The sequence below is a fragment of the Eumetopias jubatus genome, unplaced genomic scaffold (genome assembly GCF_037043125.1).
Source record: "Eumetopias jubatus isolate StellerSeaLion01/CBP00866 unplaced genomic scaffold, mEumJub1_p1.0 scaffold_8, whole genome shotgun sequence".
NCBI classification, from domain to species: Eukaryota; Metazoa; Chordata; class Mammalia; order Carnivora; family Otariidae; genus Eumetopias; species Eumetopias jubatus.
The window spans coordinates 40,848,374-40,869,845 of NW_028274814.1; the positions used below are offsets into that span (position 1 = coordinate 40,848,374).

General features: G+C 49.0%; 2 protein-coding genes across 6 annotated transcripts; one reads left to right on the forward strand and one right to left on the reverse strand.

The window, feature by feature from the left end:
- Positions 1-510: 510 nt before the first annotated feature.
- Positions 511-13,031, reverse strand: FOXM1 (forkhead box M1). 2 transcript variants are annotated; one of them, XM_028121214.1, is made up of 9 exons: positions 12,918-13,031; positions 10,384-10,932; positions 9,676-9,821; positions 8,094-8,285; positions 6,895-7,023; positions 6,179-6,223; positions 5,480-5,549; positions 5,120-5,295; positions 511-2,533 (listed from the first exon to the last, which is right to left on the reverse strand). In XM_028121214.1, exons 2-9 carry the CDS (start codon positions 10,883-10,885, stop codon positions 1,508-1,510), a joined length of 2,286 nt encoding a protein of 761 aa, XP_027977015.1. In that variant the 5' UTR covers positions 10,886-10,932; positions 12,918-13,031; the 3' UTR covers positions 511-1,507. The 2 variants fall into 2 exon arrangements, with proteins under 2 accessions (XP_027977015.1, XP_027977016.1); XM_028121215.1 differs by lacking the exon at positions 6,179-6,223.
- Positions 12,276-19,682, forward strand: RHNO1 (RAD9-HUS1-RAD1 interacting nuclear orphan 1). Of its 4 annotated transcripts, none has more exons than XM_028121217.2 (3): positions 12,276-12,531; positions 17,461-17,718; positions 18,799-19,682. In XM_028121217.2, the coding sequence occupies exons 2-3, from the start codon at positions 17,551-17,553 to the stop codon at positions 19,396-19,398; spliced, it is 768 nt and encodes a 255-aa protein (XP_027977018.1). In that variant the 5' UTR covers positions 12,276-12,531; positions 17,461-17,550; the 3' UTR covers positions 19,399-19,682. The 4 variants fall into 4 exon arrangements, with proteins under 4 accessions (XP_027977018.1, XP_027977017.1, XP_027977020.1 ...); XM_028121216.2 differs by lacking the exon at positions 12,276-12,531 and adding an exon at positions 13,211-13,283; XM_028121219.2 differs by lacking the exon at positions 12,276-12,531 and adding an exon at positions 13,211-13,283 and having other exon boundaries at positions 17,461-17,676.
- The last annotated feature ends 1,790 nt before the right edge of the window (positions 19,683-21,472 follow it).

Below are 21,472 nucleotides of genomic sequence, written 5' to 3' on the forward strand. Positions count from 1 at the left end.
TCCAGGTGAGACAGGCAGGGGATAGGGCTCATATGTTTTTAGCAAAAGATGGTAACCAGAGGGGCTTCCGGGGATGGACTTGCCTAGGAGGGGCAGGAAGAGAAAAGGCCTCGCTTCCAGGTCCTGGGTTGGGGTAGAGGTGGTCCTGAGGTACCTATAACTGGGCCCATCCTTCCCTACTGCTCCAGGAGGTGAGGGCCCTGCCCCTCTGTAGGCCTTTCCCTTACAGGGAGCGCTAAAGGGCCAAGTCAACCATCAGGTTCAGAGGTGCTGAAGAGGCTGGCCATGGAGGACCAGCCTGGGAGATCTGCCAGTTTCTGTGCTAGAAAGGATGTGTGTGCCTGTGCAGGATATGGGAGGCAGTCCAGGCCAAAGCCCTCAGCACTCTCATGTGCTTCTTCGCGCTGGCTTCAGGCCTTACCTCTTCCCGGTCACCACCATCTCCATCGTCTCCCATGGTCTTGTCCAACCCCTCTGTATGCCTCAGGGACCAGACACTGACACGCCAGAGACCACACTTCCACCCTGAATTTTATTGACAGTTATGGTAGTGTTCTTGAGCTGGCTCACATGCATGCGGTCAGTTGGGGCCTAGGGTGGCTCTTTGCAAAGCTGAAGTGTGAGCTAAGGAAGCTAGGCAGGGCAGGGCCCCTTCAGTCTTCTCAAGCCTTGGGCCAAGTTCTTGGCAATGGCTAGTCTCTCTGGCATGATTAGGGACATTATCAGAGAAACGTCTCATGGGAGCACATCTAGGGACCCACATTCTTTGCTTCAGATGCATCCATTCCCCCACCCCCAATTCAACTCTTGACCCATTACAAGAGACCTTTTCACATCAGGATTTCTTCTTGCAGGAAAGCGGACTTGGAAACATGGGAAGGTGGGAGGGAGGGGCAATAAGAGGGACCCTAGGAAGCTGACCTGCTTGTCTGGGTGCCTACAGTAAAGAGCCCTTGAGGCAGGTGTCCTGGGCCTGGAAGAAACCATGCACTGCAGGTCCTCCCTTCTCCAGGAATTAAAAGCAAGGAACAGAAGCAAACTGAAACCCCTTGTCATCCTACCCACCTTCTGGCAGTCTCTAGATAATGATCTAAGGAAATAAGCTTACATTTATAATTAGAGGATAATTTGGAGAATATACACTATTTACAAGGGCCACCCTGCAAGAAGCAGGGAAGGTGGGAAACTGCTGGGCACAGGTGTAAACAGTCTGGGGAGTTCCTAATCTCTTTTTACCCTTGTTTTTGCTGTTCCCACCCTTCAGCCCCTAGCAGGGAGAGTGAGGAACCGGATTCTCTTGGGGAGCACTGGTGGCACAGTGACCGGTCACCAGGACCTCGCTGCTTGCAGAGGGCTCAGTAGTGGCCATGGCGTGACCAGGCGAAGTGGAGCTAGAGGAGTGGACGGTCCCGCCTGCTGTCCTCACTCCAGATGAGGCTTGGATGGCCCAGCCACACGAGCCCCTGGAAGTGTGGACGGCATGGGCAGCAAGGGTAAGGTCAGGCCTCTACCACAGCTCAGGAATGAACTGAGCCCAGTTGATGCTGTCAGGGCCCAGAGGGTCCTCCTCCAGGCCAGGAAAGCTGATGTCCAGCAGGATCTTGCTGAGGCTGTCATTCATTGTGTCCAGAACCAGGCCTTCTGTCAGAGAACGGTTGGCAGAAAGGCCGGCCACCTCTGGCCCAGGGGAGTGTGGCTTGGGGACTTCCATATCTGAGGGGGAGGAGGTACTGAAGGGGTCAGAGGTGAGGTCAAAGGGCTCCGAATTGAGGAGCTCTCGGGGTGAGTCAAAGAGGGGGATACTTTTCAGCGGGGTGGTGCTAAAATCCGTGGGCCCCAGGGAATCAGGCAGGGGGCCAAAGGCAGCCTGTGGGGGTTGTACTGGGCTGAAATCTAGCCCCCCTCCTTTGGCTGGGGGTGTGAGCCTCCAGGATTCAGGGGTCACGGGGAGGACAGATTTGCTCGGGGTGGAGGAGATGGGCAGCGTCTCCTTAATGGGGGTCTTAAAAGGTCCTCCCTCCTCTTGGGAGTAGCCAAGCTGGGAGGCAGGCTCGGAGGACTCTGCAGGCAAAGGGAGCTCTGTGGCTCGCTGGGAAGCCCCGGGGCCCTCAGAGAAGAGGAGCTCAGGCTCGTCCAGACAAGGAGGCAGGAGGTGCTGTTTCCTTCGAGACCGGCTCATCTCCCTACCCTCCCTTCGTTTAATCACGAGCATTTCCGAGACACACCGGGCTGGGGACTTGAGCCCACTGTAGGACTTCTTCGGCCTTGGAGTGGGAGAGTGGGACGAACCCTCCCAGGAGTGAGATGATTCCTCTTTGACAGACAGGCATGGTGAGGGCCACTCCTCCAAGGGTGGGCTCTCCACTTTGATGGGTCTCCCCAAGGGTGGCGTTTCCTCTCCAGGCTGGGGCTCTTCCTCCTTGATGGACTGAACTGGAAGCAGAGGAGACAGTCCTTCTCCAAGCAGGAGTCTGTCCTCTTGCACAGGCCCTGTGGCGGGCAGAGGGGCCACCCCCTCCTCGGCTAGCAGCACCTGAAAGGAAAGCAGGGGTGCGGTGAGAGGGAGCCCTCCAGGCCTTGACACTCACCCCAGTCAACAGGCGGAACACAAGATCATGACTGAAATAAGCCACATGCTGGTACTAGTCCTCTTTTTTGTCTTTTAAAAGTCTTACAAACTATGGGAAATATGAGAATATATGATGAAGGTGGTAGTTCAATTCTGGGGGTAAAAGGTAGAGTGTTGTTTTAATATGGCGCTGGTATACTTAGTACCCAGCTGAGACCATAAACTTGGATGCCTGTTTCATACCATATACAAAGACTTCAACAGAAAAATTAAAACCATACGAATCCTGAAAGAGAATCTAGGAGGCTACATGTACAATCTGAGGGTGGGGGGGGGGTGACCTGCTTAAGCAAGACTGGAAACCCAGAAGCTGTAAAAGAGAAGAGAGACATAGCTGACTATATAAAAACTTAAAATCTTACTATGGCAAGAGATTCCATAAACAAAGAGACAAACAATAGAAGTAAAATATATATATTTTACTTCTATTGTTTGTCGATATACATATATATATCTACAATATATATATATACCCATAGATATATATATATATCTTCAGCACCAAAGACAGAGGTTAATATTTTAATAACAAAGAACTTTCACATATTGTTATCAAAACCTCATAGAAAGATGGGCCATGCCTGTACATAACTAGCTCGGTGAACCATTCCAAGTGACCTAACATGACGAGAAGGTACTCACACTTACTGATAAGCAAAGAAAGATAAAATGAGACAAGGAGATATCATTTACACATGGCAGATGGGCAAATATTTCAAAGACTATTAATACCAATTGCTGGCAAAGATATTGCTCTTGTCACGTATCGCTGGTAGAAATGTAAATGATTGGGACGCCTGGGTGGCTCAGTTGGTTAAGCGACTGCCTTCGGCTCAGGTCATGATCCTGGAGTCCCGGGATCGAGTCCCACATCAGGCTCCCTGCTCGGCGGGGAGTCTGCTTCTCCCTCTGACCCTCTTCCCTCTCATGCTCTCTATCTTTCATTCTCTCTCTCAAATAAATAAATAAAATCTTAAAAAAAACCCAAAAAACTAATGATGTAATGTATGGTGATTAACATAACAATAAAAAATTAAAAAAAAAAGAAATGTAAATGATTATATATTTTTTTGGAAATCAATATCTAGCAAGATTTAATAAAATGGAAAAGACCTTTCTACTGGGCAATCTCATGTCTGGTTTTCTGGCCTACAGAAACAGAAGCACTTGTAAGAAAGGTACCTGCAAAGATGTTTATTGCCGTGTTGTTCATAGGGCAAAAAACCCAGAAACAAAAAAAAAAACAAAACAAAAAAGTACCCATAAAAGTGGAATGCTGGAAAATTTATGGCTTAGCCACACGGTGGAATATTATGTGGCCATTAAGAAACAATGACTTAGAGCCAATGCCAAGTGACTTGGAAGAATCTCCCTATGGCAGGAAAGTGTAGTGTGATCCCATTTTGAATGTTCTGGGTGCTGTATGTACATATATAAAACGGTTATGGCTGTATGTGTACGTATAGTACGTGAAGAGCAGGAACAAATGATGAAGGCAAGCATACTACGTTGTCAGCATGGGGTATCATGGGCAGCAGGGGGATGTGAGTGAAGGTGGGGGAGGGCAGGCAGAAAGAAAAGAGGGGAAAAAAAAGATTGCAAATAAAACAAAAACAGTATATGTGCTACAGTCACATGGATACATTTAGGTAAAACTACATATGATGGTAGGTATTATTTTATGTATATTTAAAAAATATTTTTTCAATTAAAAAGAATAAAGCAAACCCAAGTCTCTCTAAACTCCAGAGCCTATGTTATTTCCATCTCAATGAAGGAGGCAAGGGGACCCTTTTCTCTGCTTTGTTATCAGTCGGCTCTCGCTCACAAATCCTCTATAGAGTTAAGTCCAGACTTGGTAGCTCATCACGAAATGGTCTTAACTTCACCCTCCTCACCTTCTCCTCAAGCGAGGCCACCGATGCTCAACCAGGGGCGCTATCCGCACCCTCCTGCCCCCTAAGGGACATCTGGCAATGTCTGGACACATTTTAATTGTCACACTGGGGGATGCTCCTGGCATCCAGTGGGGAGAGACAAGGGATGCTGCTAAAGATCCTTCAGCGCGTAGGTCCACCGCCAACAAAGAGGTATCCAGCCCTGAATGTCAACAGTACGGAGGCTGAGAACCCCTGAGCTAGACTGATCCAATCACCCTACCGTTACTGGGTATAAACTGGCATCTCCTGCCTCCATGGCACCGCCCATTAGAATGCTGTTGCCACACCTGTTTGCTTACCCAAATGTAATTTTTATAAACTCATTAGGTATCCATGGGCTTCTGACATCACTTATACCGTAATCCAAGTTCCTTTTTAGCTCTTACAATGCTCTTGAATTCTCCTTTGTCATACAAAGGAAAATGCCTCGTCTACCCAACTAGATTTATAAGCTCCTCCAGGAGCATTTAAGCAGAGAGCTTGCAAACCATAGATCCAACACTTTTAATTGACTGGAGTGTCTCGTCAGAGGAAAATGGAAGCCACTCACCTTGGGCGCGATACGGACTCGCTTGCTGTGGCGGGCAAGCTCTGAGCTCATGAGTGAAGCTGCCAGGGGCAATGGCACCTTTACCGAGGGCTGCAACACCAGCGACTGGTTCACTGGGAACTGGATGGGTACCAGGTACGAGCTGACCCGTGGTAGCAGCGGCTTCATCTTCCGCCCTAGGAGGACATGGGTGAAATCAGGAGCAGGGGTCCAGGGATCCACCCCTTCCCAATCCCAGGAGCTCTGCTCTCCTTCTCTGGGCTCAGCGCCCTTTGAGCTGGGCCCAGACTCCTGCAGTCAGGTTGTCTAAAATACGCCCCCAGAGCAAGGACTAGCCTGACGCCCACTGTTCATACTAACGTGCGCCCAGTGGGAGTTCAGTTTTGATGGTCACGTTCCGGCGGAGCTCAGGATTGGGTCGTTTCTGCTGCTGCTTGTGGCAGAGAGGGAGAGAAAGAAACCTGGGTTAACGAGGCAGAGGGAGAAGGCAGGAGGACCCGCCAGTGGCTCCGGGACCGTGCACTGAGCCAACTGACAGCCCAGAAAGAAAAGGCCGGTCTGGGGCGGATGCAGGTGAGCACTGTCTCCAAAGCCTGGTTCGTGGGAACAGGTGATGGCACGCAGACATACGATGGCAGGACAGTCCTACCACCTCGTCCACGTGTCCTCACCACTCCCGGGGGATGCTAAAGCGCGGAGCTCTACGAGCGGCTGAGAAAAGCCAGGCAGGAAAGGGAGAGGGAAAACTGCCTCCTGCCAGGCCTACGCCATGCACTCGAGGTTGCCGTCTGGCACGAAGCCCGTGGCACGTCCTCCTGCCACAGCATGCTCTGCTCCGCGCACCGTCGAGGGGGAGCAGAAGTGGGCAGGAGCTGGGGGGGGGGGGTACGAGGTGGTGGCCATCAATTTCCTTACTCCCAGGGGCTAGGGGTGCTCTGCGTTTAGGGCCAGCAGTCATACAGCCACACAGGCTCCCTTCCCCTGTCCACTAAAGCCATGCTGTGCAGTGAAAGGGAAAAAACAAGGGTAAGCCCCGAGCCGGGAGGAAAAGAATCTTACTGATTCCAAGTGCTCAGGCGATTGTGGAGACCCTGGGTCCAGTGGCTGGTGGCGGTCAGGCATTGTGGGAGAGAAATGAGATGAAGTTACCACCAGCGTGGTCAGTCTGCCCGGGTCGGGAAAAACAGCTAGTGCTGTTGGATGCTGAGGGCCATGGGGGATGACTTTCCCACCCAGCGGAAGAGTTAGAGCTAGCAGCCGCCTTATGGGCACTCTGAAATCCCCAAACTTCTGAAAAGATGTTCGGGCGGCTCAGTTTCTGGTCTCCAGGCTGAAGAAGGGCTCTTTCAAAGCAAGGGTTTCCAGACTTTCTCTGTAAGAATCACCTCAGAGGCTTGTTAAAAATGCATATTCTGAGGCCCATCCCAGACCCACTGAGTCAGAAGCCCCCAAGAGCGGGGTCTGGGAAGCTATATTTTAACAAGCATCCCGGGCAATTCTTACGCACAAGGCACTTAGAGAAACACTGCCCAGGGAAGTTGTCTATTTGGATTAGGGCAGCCCTCCCCAGGGCCTGGTCTAGCCCAGAAGTGTGTCATTTGGTGTGTGTCAACCGTACTTAATTCAGCTAGTTTTACGCAGGTGGTCTCTGGGCTGGCTGGCTTCTAACTCTGCCCTGGCCAGGGAAGATCATCACAGGGAGGACTTGTTTCCTTTTGAGATGGATATTATGATGACCAATTCTGGCCCTATTTAGATGGAACCAGGATACTCACCTTGAACACCTGGTCCAACGTCAAGTAGCGATTGGCACTGGGGTGGATAGTCCAGAAGGAGACCTTGCCATTGGCAGATGTCTCCCGAACAAACATGTCGTGGAGGGAAAGGTTGTGGCGGATGGAATTCTGCAAGGAGAGAAAGACAACTACTTATTAGCTACTTTAGCTTCGGAGTCATCCCCTTTGATGTTTCCCCAGGAGACATCAGCCTCAGGCCTCCCCCGCTGTAGCCAGCAGTGTCCTCACGGTCTAGGAGCTGGCAAGCTGGGCCATAAAGCCATCAATCCAATGGCTGGTGGTAAAGAAAAGACCTGGATGGCTGTCGGTGGCTGGGAAAGAGGACCGAGGCCATGAAGCATTTGGTAGCAAGACAGGTGAGTGAAGAAACTAAGAAACTAGGAAATTTCGTTGAGGTAAGCGTGTGAAGAGTTCTACTGTGGGGGCGCCTGGGTGGCTCAGTCCGCTAAGCGTCTGCCTTCAGCTCAGGTCATGATCCCAGGGTCCTGGGATCAAGTCCCGCATCGGGCTCCCTGCTCTGCGGGGAGCCTGCTTCTCCCTCTGCCTGCCGCTCCCCTCTCTCTCTCTCACAAATAAATAAAAATCTTAAAAAAAAAAAAAAAGTTCTACTGTGGAGGAAACAAAACAAAAAAACCCTCGCTTGGAGCTGCGCCTCTGTCAGAAGACCAACGCTGTGGCTCTGTCAGGGTAGCGTGAGTGACAGCGACTCCAAGGGACCTCAGTGTCCCCACGAGTACAATGAAGAGAACGTCCCTGCCTTCTGGAGAGGACATGTGACATTAGAAGAGGTGAATCTTGGATCACAAGGCTCACGGACAGCATTTTTTTGTTCATTAAGATCTTTTCATAAAGCTACTTAGCCACGGCAGCTGCAGTTCAACGGAGCACAAGAGGAGGCTCAGTGCTACCCTGGACAGTCTCTCCGAGACCTCTACCCTTAGACACCTTAGACACCTCAGGGAGGGACCAATGAAGTGGCTGCAGAGCTCCTGCCGACCATCTTGCCTGGAATCGGCAGGATCAAGTCATGTCCGAGAAACATACAATTGTTTACGGTTCCAGCTTTCTTTGCATTTAACGGTTCCTCAGAGCACCACACACAAAGGGTTGCACATCTGCGTGGACAAACTGCTGGGCCAGAGTGACCTCGGCGTTCGTCGCTATGGGTTGCTATGTACCTTCCAGCCTGGCTTGGCAATGTGCTTGAAATAGGGGAAGTGGTCCTCGATCCACGTATAGATGTCTTTCAAGGTCATGCGCTTCCTCTCGGTGCTATTGATGGCGAACTGTATCATGGCCATGTAAGAGTATGGCGGCCTCTCAGACGCAGAGTCCTGCCAGGATGTTGATGCTCCCGGGGGCTCCTCGACCTGAGGGTTATGAGAAGCCAAAGCCCAGGAGAAAAAGAAATGACATGGAAGAGTTCATAATGCCTCCCCTGGGCCCCCAGCAAAGAACATCCCCCAGAGAAAACTCTTAAGCGGCAGAATCGTGCTAGAAACCTACTCATCTGAGACGACTAGTCCATAGAATAAAATTTTAGGATTAGGAAGCATAGCGACGATCTAGTCCAGTCCCTAGACAATGTGGAGCCGCTTCTCTGTCATTGTCCATTTTGTCAAATATGTTGTCCCATCGTAAGTGGAGGTCCAGTCTGCTAGTAGAAACCTCTCGGGAAAGTTTGGGTGTACATTAGGAAAGCATTGATTTTATCCTAAAATCATACTCATTTTTCAGAGTCAAGAGACCAGTGTCTTCGTCTGCTTTCTACTACTGATGTGATGTGAATAAACCCACCTCTTTTCAGAGTTTGTATGAGACAGATACTCTCAAGAGTATAGGACAGACAAATGTCTGCAAAACATACAACTGGCTAAGTCTCAGGCAAAGAGCTGATCAGTCACATTTGAAAAAACTGAGCTCTGGGCTGCCTGGGTGGCTCAGTCAGCTGAGCCTCTGACTCTTGGTTTCAGCTCAGGTCATGATCTCAGGGTCGTGGGAATCAAGCTCTGGGTTGGGCTCTGTACTCAGCTTGGAATCGGCTTGAGATTCTCTCTCTTTCTCTGCCCCCCACCCCTCTGCTCATTTACTCTCTCTCTCTCTCTCTCTCTCTCTCTGGAATAAATCAATCTTTTAAAAAAATACATAAAAAATTTTAAAAACTGAGCTCTAACTTCAGAAAGTACACAAGTCTTTTAAGTTTTACTTATGCACACATCCATGTAAATTTTCACTTTTTAAAGGCTGCTCAATGACTGATTTAAGGGTGTATGCAACAATATGGCAATAGTGAAAACAACCCCAGGCCACATAGATGGGTCAAATCAAGTTTGATTACCGGGGAAGTATTTAACATTCGCACCTAACTCACTTTATTTGCTATTAATGTATCTTCTAATAGAACTACCTTGTACTCTATCTTATGCTCTAACCTTTCATACTGTTAGGCTGCCTCTTTCAGGCTCAAGTGGCTTTCCCAACTAAGATCTCTTCATCATTTCCTGAGTACCTGCCAAGGGCAGAGTACTAAAGTTAGTGCTCATGGAATACTGAGTGAGCCAGGAGCCCTCGAGGAAATTTCACAGATGGGGCAAAAAAGATTCCAGGCAGAAAGGTAGCTCAAACGTTATGCAGAATCGCACTAAGTGAAGTGCTAATACCAGAACTTGGAAATTCTGCTCCACAGGTCACTTGGTCCATTTCCCTTCTTAGAAATTCCCTGCACTGGCCCTGACTCCCCTAGTGAGAAGTCACCTTTACCTGACTCTGCTCCAGGTGACGATTTTCCTTTTCCTCCATCTCTTGCTTGATGCTGCTGGAGCCCAGTCCATCAGAACTCATCTTTCCGAGCCACTGGATGTTGGTCAAGCTGTTGTCAAGAGTGCAGCCTGCTGCCTCGCCTCCAGCTAGAGGGGAAACAATCCAAGATGCCACTTAGCTGCCTGATCCAGTATGTGGCAGGCCCATCAAAATTGGAGGTTGGGGAGCATCTCTCCGAGACCTCTACCCGTAGGGACAGGGATCACATGCTGAATCTACTGTGGCCCTCAGGTACTCTGCCCCATCAAGGATTTCAGGAGAAATTCAGGAGAGATCAGTCAAGGCAACCTTAACAAAGAGTTAGTATTTGCACAAAGTCACTTTTCCTCCTCATGCTTCAGTTTTCTCCTTTATTAAAATGGAGAAAGATTCCTATTTCCTTATACGGTCGATGGGGAAGATAACTAGCAAAAATAAACAAATCCTTTCCTAATTTAAAGAAAGTAAGAGAAATGCTAAATTATAATTTGGGCACTTTAAACAGCACCCAAAGGATCTGGGTCAAGGATTCGGGATAAAGAAAGACAAGACTTCCCCCTGGTTCAGGCTAGGGGCCTGTCTGTTAAGTATCAACCTGACGGACTGCAGTCCTTGCCACCAGAGAGGAAAGGCTGGGCTCCTCACCCCTTTGCCTTGCAGACCACATACCACAGCTCTCCCATCTCTGCCCGGGAAGGGCTCCAGGTGGTCTAGGAAGATTGACATCCCTAGCTGCAGGCTTTGGTCCCAGGGTCTCGGTGACCACTTCTGTCCTCTTGGGATCATTGCTGGTTTGGGCTTGAGGCTGGGGTCCTGGAGGGTGAGTGGGGGCTCCCCCACAGCTGATGAGGATGAATTTGTTGGGCCCACTGCTGCCACTCTCTTTTCCTTTGGCGGTCAATGCTGTGATGATGCTCTGGATATTGGCATTGTTAGGGACGGCCACCACTTGGGTGTTGGGCATGGTGGGGTGGTTAATGATCTTGATCCCAGCTGGAAACTTGCAAGAGCTGGACTCTGCCGCCTCCTTGGAAGCCTGTGCTTGACCAGGCTCTTGTTGGGCAGGGGGCCTCTTAGGTTCCTCTCCTGATGTTTCACCTGGGGCATTTTGAATGGGAAGGGGCAGCCTCCGTCTTTTGAGAATCAGTGGCCGACGGGGGCTGGTTTTCATTATGAATCTGTGCTTTCACTCTCCATTGAGAATCACAAGCATGGGCCCTGGAAAGTGCAAGGAACAGCAGGATGTCAGAGATTTGTTAGGCTGAGAAGGAGGTACTGCTAGAGAGAGGCGTTCCTCTTTCCATGACCAAAAGCATGAGCCCACAGGCCCAGGTTAATGATCCCTGGGCCTCTGTAAAGACCTCAGACAATAAGGGGATGAGTTCTATGACAAAAGAAAGCTAAAACTGAAGCATTTCAAAAGGAGAAAGCGGGACTGGGTTGAAGGTAGGTCAACATGGCCAAAGGTCTTCCGGAAGCTTAAGAATGTTTGGCTACAGAAATGAGTGGGACAGTTATAAAAATGTGGAAATTTCTATTATTGCTTATTATACTACAGATCACTTGCAGTGACTCTGGGGACAGGAATGCTGGAATTGAGGACATTTGGCAATTTGAGGAGTCCGGACAAAACTCTGACCCCATAATCTATTTTATGATTGATAAAGCCTGTATATTTTTACACCATCTTAGTCTATAAATAAAAGGATCAGTGCCCATGGGATCAGAGGAGAAAGGCAAATTGCACTATCGTTCCCTTGCCATCATCTCCTACTTCACAAGACCTCAGAGAATACGGAAACTGCTCTAGTCAAGGCCCATGGGGCGATTCATCTCACAGGCTATTTATCCTCGCACTGGTAAAAGAAAGAGTACACTTTTCTTTCACAATTTGCAAAATATTTCTATAGCGACATTCTAGTCCTTGTGTGTGTTTTTTCCTATTTTAACTTTCTAAGCATGTTACTCGAGTCCTTGATTTCTCTTCCAGAACCAAGACTATAATCCCTATCTCCTGACCAATAGAACGTGCTGTCATCAATATGCTAAGGGGGTTCTGTCATGTTAAGGAAAATAGTTTTATCTTTAAAAAAACAAAATGTGTTTGTTGGGTGCCTGGGTGGCTCAGTCGGTTAAGCGTCTGCCTTCGGCTCAGGTCATGATCCTGGGGTCCTGGGGTTGAGCCCCACCTTGAGCTCCCTGCTCAGCAGGGAGTCTGCTTCTCCCTCTGCCCCTCACCCCTCTCTCATGCTCTCTCTCTCGCAAATAAATAACATCTTTTTTAAAAATTTCGTGTTTGTTGATTTTAATAGATACACGGGATACTCTGCCATCATGTAAAATTGTGTAATCCTATTTAAAGGTACTTTGACAGAAGAATGCGCTGTCTGTGTTAGGACATCCACTATCTCCCTAAAACTGACTGTCACAGTCTGATGACATTTGCCATCTGCTTAGAGTTCATAGGCTCTCTCCACTCTGCCTCCTCCCTTTCCTTTATAACTAGGTTTCCTCTACTTTCAAATCTCAGTTTCATTTCTACCTCTTATCTCTTCAAGCCTCCCCCTGCCCCACCAATGAGTAAATACTATTATTCCTTCCCCATCCCCCAAAGATATCTTCCTGGTCTAAGGCTTAATTTTGCTTTCAACTCTCTGACCAGTCTCTTCCTATCACGGCCAACACTTTAAGCTAGGGGACGTCCAGAGTGACCCCTCTGATGCCACTGCGCATCCTGACCACGGAAACTTTGCAGGTTCTCGGGAACCAGGAGAAGGGCCCTGGAAGAGGGTGGACTGGAGGCAGTGCGGCTCAGTGGTGAGAGCGCTTGGGAGCAGGGGAGGGTGTGGGCAGGTTTGTCTTTGACTTAATGCAGAATAAGCTCAATCTTCATGCCAGCCACAGTCTGTCTAGAAAAGTAGGCCACCCCAGCAGCCCTCCCGAGGTTGTGGGCAGGGCGCAGAGGTCAAACTTCCAGGGAAGGCCAAGAGGTGGTTTGAGAAAGAAGTGAGGACAAGGCCAGGAGGTTGGCTGGATGCAGAAAAAGTTTGCACCCTCTCCCAGCCCTCGTTCCCGTGTGGCCCCAAACCTCCACGCCGGTCCCGCGCCCTGCTGCTAGACCCCCCGACCTCGGCGCCCGAGCCCGGGCTCCCTGCCTCTGCCCGGGCCGGGGCTCGGACTCCATTCCTCCGCCCCCCGCTCACCTCCCGACTGCAGCCGCCGCCGAGGCTGGGCTGTGGCTCCAAGGGCGGGCTCCGGGCTCCTCCAACCTGGGGGCCGAGCCAGGGGCCCGGACAGAGACTCGCGCCAGGCCGGCCCGGTCCCCGGCGGTGCGGGAGGGGTGGGGAATCCCGGGGGATCCCGGGAGGGGAGGGGTCCCGGGCCGGGGGGCCGGGGGTGGGGTCGGGCACCGGAGCTTTCAGTTTGTTCCGCTGTTTGAAATTGGCGCCGGCGGAGCGTTGCGGTCACGTGACGGAGCGTCGCCAATCGGCGGCCGCCCTTGTCTCCGCGTTCGGGGCTCGAACGCTGCGGCGGCCCAGGGGAGCGGCTGCCGGGACGCCGCCGGGCGGGTAAGGCGGGCCGGCGGCCGGCTCGTGGGGAGGGGGCGGCCGTGGGCGGCCCGGAGGGCGCAGGAGGGGCCCCCCGCGGCGGGCGGCGGGCGGCGGCCGGGGCGGCGGGGAGACGGCGCTGCTCGGGGCCGGCGTCCCTGGCCTGCGCTCCCTCGCGCGTTCTGGGTCGCTTCCCTGAGCCCGCCCCCGGCGCCGCTCCTCCCGCCTCCCTCGCCAGCCTCCGGCCTTTCTAAAGCCTCCCTGGCTTGGCTTCCTTACTTGAGGGAAACTACTCCATTCCCCTCCAACTAACGATCGTCTGGCCGCCTCGACTAGTCGACCGGCGTATCATCTTGTTTAAGCTTCCTCTTAAAAAAAATTCCACGCCATGATAATACTTCATTAACTTGGCACGTTTGGTTGAGCACCTACTATGTGCCAGGCCCTGCTAGGATAACAGTGGTAGGGGAGGTTCTTTCCTTACTCTGTATACAGTCTAACGGGAAGAGAGGAGACCACAGACATTTTTGAAGAATCGAATAAGGAAAGGAGAGTTATAGCTGCGAAGGGATAAATTAGAGGTCATTGATAACTGAGTATCTACGATAAGATCTTGCCTTCGGTAGGTCAGGAAAGGCTTTTCTGGAAGGAAGCTTGTTCTGAGGTCTGATGCCTTTGTGTAAAGAAGGGAGTGAACCCCGCAAAGCAAAAGGAAGAAGGTGTGCAAAGGCTGTGTGGGAGGAAGAAGATTGGGCTGTGCAAAGGCTGAAGAACATCTGAGGAGTCAGAGCTGAGAGGACCTGAATAGAGTGTGGTGTGAGATGAAGCCGGAGCCAGAGGAAATAGGACCTTAGCCATAACTGAGGAAGTTTGGTCCTTATCCAGAAATCAACAATTTTAAGCAGAAGTGAGTCAAGATCCGATTTGCATTTTTAAAAGGCTCCTCTGCAGGGGGTGCTGGAGTGGATTAGGGTAGACCCGTTTAGGCTATTGCAATACTCCAGACCAGAACTGTTGAAACTTGAAGGGTGGTGGGGAGAGAAAGATACCAAGAGAGAGGGGCCAAAGGGGCATTATTGAAGACATACTTAAGAGGTAAGATTGTCAGGGCTTGGTGGTGTTGGATGGGGACAGAAGTGGGACATGTCAGGGTTTCTGGCTGCATAACTAGATGAAGGATAATACCCTGAGCAAGGACCTTAGAAGATAATCACCTGTGGAGCAGGTGCAGGGGAGATGATCATGAATTCAGTTTTAAATATGTTGAGTTTGAGGGCGCCTGGGTGGCTCGGTCGGTTAAGCGTCTGCCTTCGGCTCAGGTCATGATCCCGGGGTCCTGGGATGGAGCCCCACATTGGGCTCCCTGCTCAGCGGAGAGCCTGCTTCTCCCTCTCCCTCTGCTGCTCCCCCTGCTTGTGTGCGCTCTCTCTCTCTCACTCTGTCAAATAAATAAATAAATAAATAAATAAAACCTTAAAAAGGAAAAAAAAAGATTTGGAGTCAACTGGAAAATTTTAAATAAATGAGTTCAAGGTACATTTGAGACATCTAGTTGCTGTCAAGTAGGCAGTGGCTATGTGGGTACTGAGTGTAGAGAATTCTAAGCTGAGTGTATAAATACTTAAGTCATCCCCTTGTAGGTGTGAGCTGATCATTGCCTAAGAAAGGTGTATAAAGCAAGGAAAGCTCCAAAACACAGTCAGGGGGAACGGTTTTACAGAGCAAACGGGACTGACCTGCGATTATAGCATAAAGAGAATGGATGCAGATACAGGTTTGTATGTTGGTATCTGGAAGGTGAGCGTATTTTCTTTGATGTCTCCTGCGTTCTCTGTGAAGTAGGAAATAAGGTCATTTGTTAAGAGGGAAGGGGAGTTCTAAGGTTTTAAGAAAGTGGAAACATCTTAAGATAATCTGCGGATATTGAGTTGAAGGGAACATAGTAGGATTGCTGCTGAGCAATGTCGTGTCTGTTGGAGGCTGGCTAATGTCAACACTGACTGGAGGCATTGCTACTGCTGTCATCTCTCCACTGGATTCCTGCAGCAGCCCTTTAACTGGGTGCCCTGCTTCCTTTCTCCATGCCTGCTGTCCCCAACCCACCTGTTCTCACAGAGCGCCTAAAGTTCTCATTATAGAAATGTCGCTTCCCTGTCCAGAGCCTTGCCTTGGCTTCCTGTCACACTAAGAATAGTTGAGTCCAGAGTCCTTAACCTTGCCTGTGAAGCCCTGTGTCACATAAACTGGTTCTCATCTGCTCTCCTTTCTTCATTTCAGGTCTTTGCTCAAATATCACTTTTTTAGTCGCCTTCCCTGACAGCCCTCTCTAAAAGAGCACTGAGTTGGCTCAACCCTTTATTCTGTTTGGATTTTCTCCATAGTCACTTCCCAACTAGGATATAAGCACCACGAGGGCAAGGATTTCATTTTGTTCTCTGGTATATATTTCCAGCACCAAGAACAGGGCCTAGTACTGCGGGCACTCAGTATTTGTTGAATGGCCGAATGAACGAACAAACAGCTGTGTGTATTACCTTTGTTATCCCTAAAAATGATTTGTCCTTTCTTTCTTCTTTACCTGTATCACCACTGCCTAGTGACATAAGTCAGAGTATGTTACTTTTTACTGTTGACTAAATGAGTCATGAATTATGTGGTGGAACCAGTCTGCCCTGTTGTGTGACTTCGCTGGATGCTCAGCTGTACTTCCCGTGCACCTCTCCATTGCACGCAAACTTCTATCCCACCCTTCCACTGATGAAGCTCTTATTAAAGTCGATCTGGTTACTAGAGTCAATGGACACTTTTTTCACTTTTTTCAGCCTGTTTATTACTCCGGGTCCTGTTGATCCTGCTTCTGTGTCTTGCCTCCCATTTCCGCCAACACAGCCCAGATTCAGGCCTGATCATTTCTCACTTAAGTAACAGAGTAACCTCCTAAAACTGGTCCCTCTATTTCCAGAGTACTCCCTCTCTTTCCACATTGTTGCCAGGATCTGTCTTAAAAGACAAAAACAACCAATTAAGACATTTATGGAACAATTGAAAATTTGAACATGTCTGGATATTTGATAATATATTTTTTTATTTGTAAGAGAGAGCACAAGCAGGGGGGAGCGACAGGCAGAGGGAGAAACAGGCTCCCCTTTGAGCAGGGAGCCTGATTCGGGACTCGATCCCAGGACCCTGGGGTCATGACCTGAGCTGAAGACAGACCTTTAACCCTCTGAGCTACCCAGGCATCCCTGGATATTTGATAATATTAAGGAATATATATATATATATATATGTTGTATTAATGGGGATGGTATAATGGCTGGGAATATTCATCTTTTCTTCATAATAATATAGGGGTAGGGGAAGTGGATAAAGGGTGTGGATGTATCCTGATTGCCTATGGGCTGATGTTGGAACTGGGTGATGGGTACACGGGAGCTCATATTATTCATTCTCCTTTTGTGTATGTTCAAAATTATATGGAGGGAAAGTTAAAAAAAACTAAGTGTTATCGTATCGTTCTGCTTGAAAATTTTCAGTGACTACTTAGGCTAGAGTCCAAACACCTATGGTACACCTGCTTTTTCTGACCTGACCCTGACACCGGGTCCAGTCTCTGAGGTCTTGCATTTGTCTTTGAATACGCTGTGTCCAGCTCCATGGAGCCTGTGATACTTGAATTCACAGTCTTGTCTCCGTGCCTCTGTATGTGCTGTTCCTCAGCCTGGAGTGCCTTGCTCTCTCTGCTCTCTGGCTTTCCTTATCCCTTCCGTACTAGGTCAGGTATCACCCTCTCTAGAAAGCCTCCCCTGAGGTGAATGGAAGCATTCTTCCCATTATCGGAATTGTCTGTCTCCCTCTGCTAGCCTCTCAGCACTTTGAAGACAGGGACAGTCTCTCTTATGTGTCCCTACAAGCGCTTGGCACTTGATAAATGATTGTAGAATCAATGGTTATTCATCTTTAAATTCCCAACACCCAGCACGGCACTCAACACGTGCTCGATCAGTGTGCATTGAATGAATGCTGTTGACCGGGAACTACTGTGTATTTACTTGGTGGTGCAGGGATAGAAGCTGTACCCCCCACAGTGTGGAGGTAGGGGTGATAGTTGGTAGTAGAACTGGTTGGCAGAGGATGAGCAAGAGCTGGGGACGGAATCATCAGAATTGTCTCCCAGCTTTTGTTTTTTTCTCTGCAGGCATGGGTTGGAATCGGAGCCTGAACCCGGACCTGACAACAACCAGCATCATGTGGTTACTAATTTTAACTGCTCTTCATTCACCTATTGATGCCTCCCAGAAAAAAACGCCGCCAGCCTTCCCAGAAAGCCCAGCTGCTATTCCAAGAACCACCACTGGAGGGCCCCAAACACCATTATGGCTCTCCCCAGCTTACCATCACCCACACTAGACAGGTGCCCAGCAAGCCCATTGACCATAACACCGTCACTTCCTGGGTAGGCCATGGTGTTCTTACTTTGACTTTTGCTCTGTTAGGCTTTGCAGAATGCTGCCTCTTCTGCCCCTTAAACCAGGGCCTCCAAAGATTCATGGGGGCAGGGACAAGAGGCAATGTATTTCTGTCATCAGCCATTTTCTCGGGGATATCTTCTTTTCTAAGTTCAAGCTGAGGCAAGGGCTGGTTGGAGTTGGAGTCTTTCTCCCCACATTCTTCTTAAAGAGTTCAGTATAAAAGTTTCATTACTCGGTAGCCCAGTGAAGAAGCCAGATAAATGGCCGAATGAATAAAAAATGAGATTGTTCCCCAAGCGTCACTTGAGAGGTAAACTATTTAGCTCGGTACTATATTTATAGTTTAATAGAGTGAACCTGGAAAAAACCCAACAGAAATGGCATGTCGTATTTTGACAGTTTCAAGGCCCTAGAAAGAGAATATAGCTACTGTCAGGAAAATGGTATAGCCAGAGGGCCAGACAAAAGCATAAACTTCACTTTATTAAGAGTGCTTAATAAATATAGCTTGTTCAGGATTGCTTGGAAGAACCATGATACTTGCTTTGGGATTGTAGAAGAAACTGAAATGTTAGAATCCCATGGATGAGAAGAGGAATGAACACTTATTGAGGACTCATCATGTGTCAGGTCTTATGCTAGTTGCTTTCCATACATGATCTCACTCCCTATTCTTGCACTCAGCATTCACTCTACTGGGGGCCTTCTTCGTGCCAGGCACTCTGCTAGGTGCTGGGCATCAAAGGTGAGGAAGACTGCTGGTCTTTGCCCTCAAAGTTTAAAGATAGTTAAACAAGTTGCAGCTGTATGGTATGATAAAGTGAAGGAGGCATTGTCCCCTTTCTTACACACAAGGAAACGGAAAGCCAGAAAGATCGAATTAATTGCCCAAAGCTCATATCCCTTTCTTTTAATATCCCATTAGACAAATACTTTGTTTCGTGTCCATTACTCTAGTGGGCCCCCATTTAGACTTCTGGTCCTTGGATATAGTTTCCTCCCTCAGGTTCGTTCGTACTTGGCAGGTGGCTCTCCTCACTTCTTTTTGGTTTTTGATCCTTAAGGTATCACCTCAGTTTGATACGACAGCAGAAAGCTCGTTCCCTGTGAACCAGAAATGTCATCATCGAAACCAGGCAAGACATGCAAGTCGAAAATCTACCGCCTCCAAGTTCCCACATCTAACATTTGACAGTCCACTGTCTTCCTCCTGTTCAGCCACACTTGGGATCCCCTTAAGCAGGGAATGCCCCGGTCAATCAGAAAAGCGCATTTCCGGAAGGCCCTTAGTTCCAATGCTCAGTCCTCAAAGCTGTGGGGAAGTGTCAGTACATACGCTTCAAAACTTACCTTATGTATTCATTCCCCCTGATATCCAGACCCCAGAGTCATCGTTTGTGAAGGAGGGGCCCATTCCCCCAGATCAGAGGGAAAGTAGCCTTCCGAGCTGCTCCTTCCACGCTAGTACTCCCAAGAGCCCAGAGCCTGGGCCTGTTCTAGTTGAAGACACTCCTGAGGAGAAGTATGGGATCAAGGTCACATGGAGGAAACGATGCCACTTGTTTACTTACCTCAGGGAGAGAGGGAAGCTGAACAAAAACCAGTTCCTTGTGAAAAACTCACTGGATTTCTCCGACACCAGCAGTCTCAAGAAATTTTCATAAAGTTGCTAAAGTACTTTTCTGGCTCACAGGAGAGTACATCAGGAGAATAAAATGGAAATAATACCAATAACCTCAATAGAAAAAAAGATGTTTTAACTAGAACCTTGGAGTCATAAGGGAATTCAGTTCCCAGATTTGCTTTTTAAGATGTCTTTTCCTAAAAAATTTTTATTGTCATAAACAGTTCATATTTTTCTTAACATTAACTGTCTAAAATTTTAAAGTATCTTATAGTAACTTTTAAAATGTATGTAAATAAATGGTTGCAGAAAGGTTTTAGAGAACCCTGCTTCTGATTACCGATCACGCAGCAATATTGCCTTCTCCACAAAAGGTCTTTCTTCGTTGTTTTTTAAAAACTACTAATTAATCCTTTAATCACCTCGTCCAAACTAATTCATTCCACACTTTTGAGTACCAACTCTGTGTCAGGCTCAGCAGCAGCTTCCTTTATGACATGATGGACAGGAAAAATAAAAGCAAACTCTATGACTTTTTTTTTTTAAGATTTTATTTATTTATTTGACAGAGAAAGAGAGATAGAGCAGGAACACAAGCAGGGGGAGTGGGAGAGGGAAAAGCAGGCTTTCCGCCGAGCAGGAAGCCCGATGTGGGGCTCGATCCCAGAACCCTGGGATCATGACCTGAGCTGAAGGCAGATGCCTAACCATCTGAGCCACCCAGGCGCCCCAAACTCTGTGACTTTGTAGCTGAGCTGCTGCCTCTACAGCCTTGCTCATCTGCTAAAAGGCCAAGGTGAGGAAAGGCAGCAAGCCCTGTTTTACTGAATACAGTGGGGTCAGGGGCGATAAAGGGGACATAGATAAGTTACTTAGGTTTGCTGTGTTTTGTTTTTTTATTTCCATTCAAAGAAGTCTGTAAATGTCAAATAGGGTGGGAAAATGATTTCTTGAAATGTATGTAATTAAATATGGGAACTTTTCAGAGAAGACTACTTGCTGTAACTAGAGCAGGACTGCCCAGGCAAAAACTGTCTCCTTTGCCCTTTCACCAATACAGATAGCATCTCTTTCAACTGTATCCATTCATTTTTAAGAACCTACTCTGTGTCCCGTCTAGCCAGAGCTAAACAAGCAGGGAGTATTCTGTTTATTTCATAGATGGGAATCTGAGGCCTAGATAAAGGACTGTGTTTAGGGTCACACAAGGAGTGGAGGCTGACACATCAAGGCGATGCTCTGCTCTCCTAGCTTGTGCCAACTCCTGTGCCTCTTAGAAAGGCAAACCCAACGTGGAAACAGCTAGCTGACCTCCGAATGCTATAAACACAACATGCGATAACTTTTGCCAGGATGTTTTGTAGGGGTTACAATGATATGTGTAAATTGGTGGTAGGAAAGGAAGTGGAGACAAGATCTATTGGAAACGAGAGTATATTTAGATGGCAAATTTCATGGGATATGGATGTTTGAAGATCGTCCATAGGCCCGTAGAGAGAGGTAAATGGGAAATAAAGTCTGTAGAATTGGTCTAGCAATGCTCTAAAAAGCTTGGGCTGGAGTAGGGGAGGCTGAAGGAGTTTTGTGCAGTTGGAATGCGAGACCAGATAACTATGAAAGATGCATTTAACGGCTAATGACTGCTGGAGAGGGTACAGGGTGCGTCCCCGAAGGCTCTGGTGTTGGGAGAGGCCGGACTATGAGGGAGCCAGCAGAGGTCTGTGAGTGAGTCCTAACATTACAGACCTCTGGAAAGCGCTCTGGGTGGTCTCTGGGTACAAACGGTGGGGACGCGGGAGAGGCCGCTCCGTGGGTGGCGGTTAGGGGGATGGGCCGTTCCTCTGACTAACAGAGACTTCCCTGCCGTTGGGAGCCAACGCAGCTGTAGCGAACGCATCCCTCCGCCCGCGCCCCCCCCCCCCCCCCATCGCTCCATCCCATCCCCGAGACTCGCTCCACAGACCCAGCCCTACTTTGCTCGTGACCGGAGTTCGGGCGCAGGCGCCTTTAACTGCCGGTGCCTCCGCCCCCTAGAAACCCTCCCGCATCGCCGGGCGGCAGCAATAGCCAATGAGAGACGAGCGGCGGGCACGAGGACCAATAGGCGGTGGCAA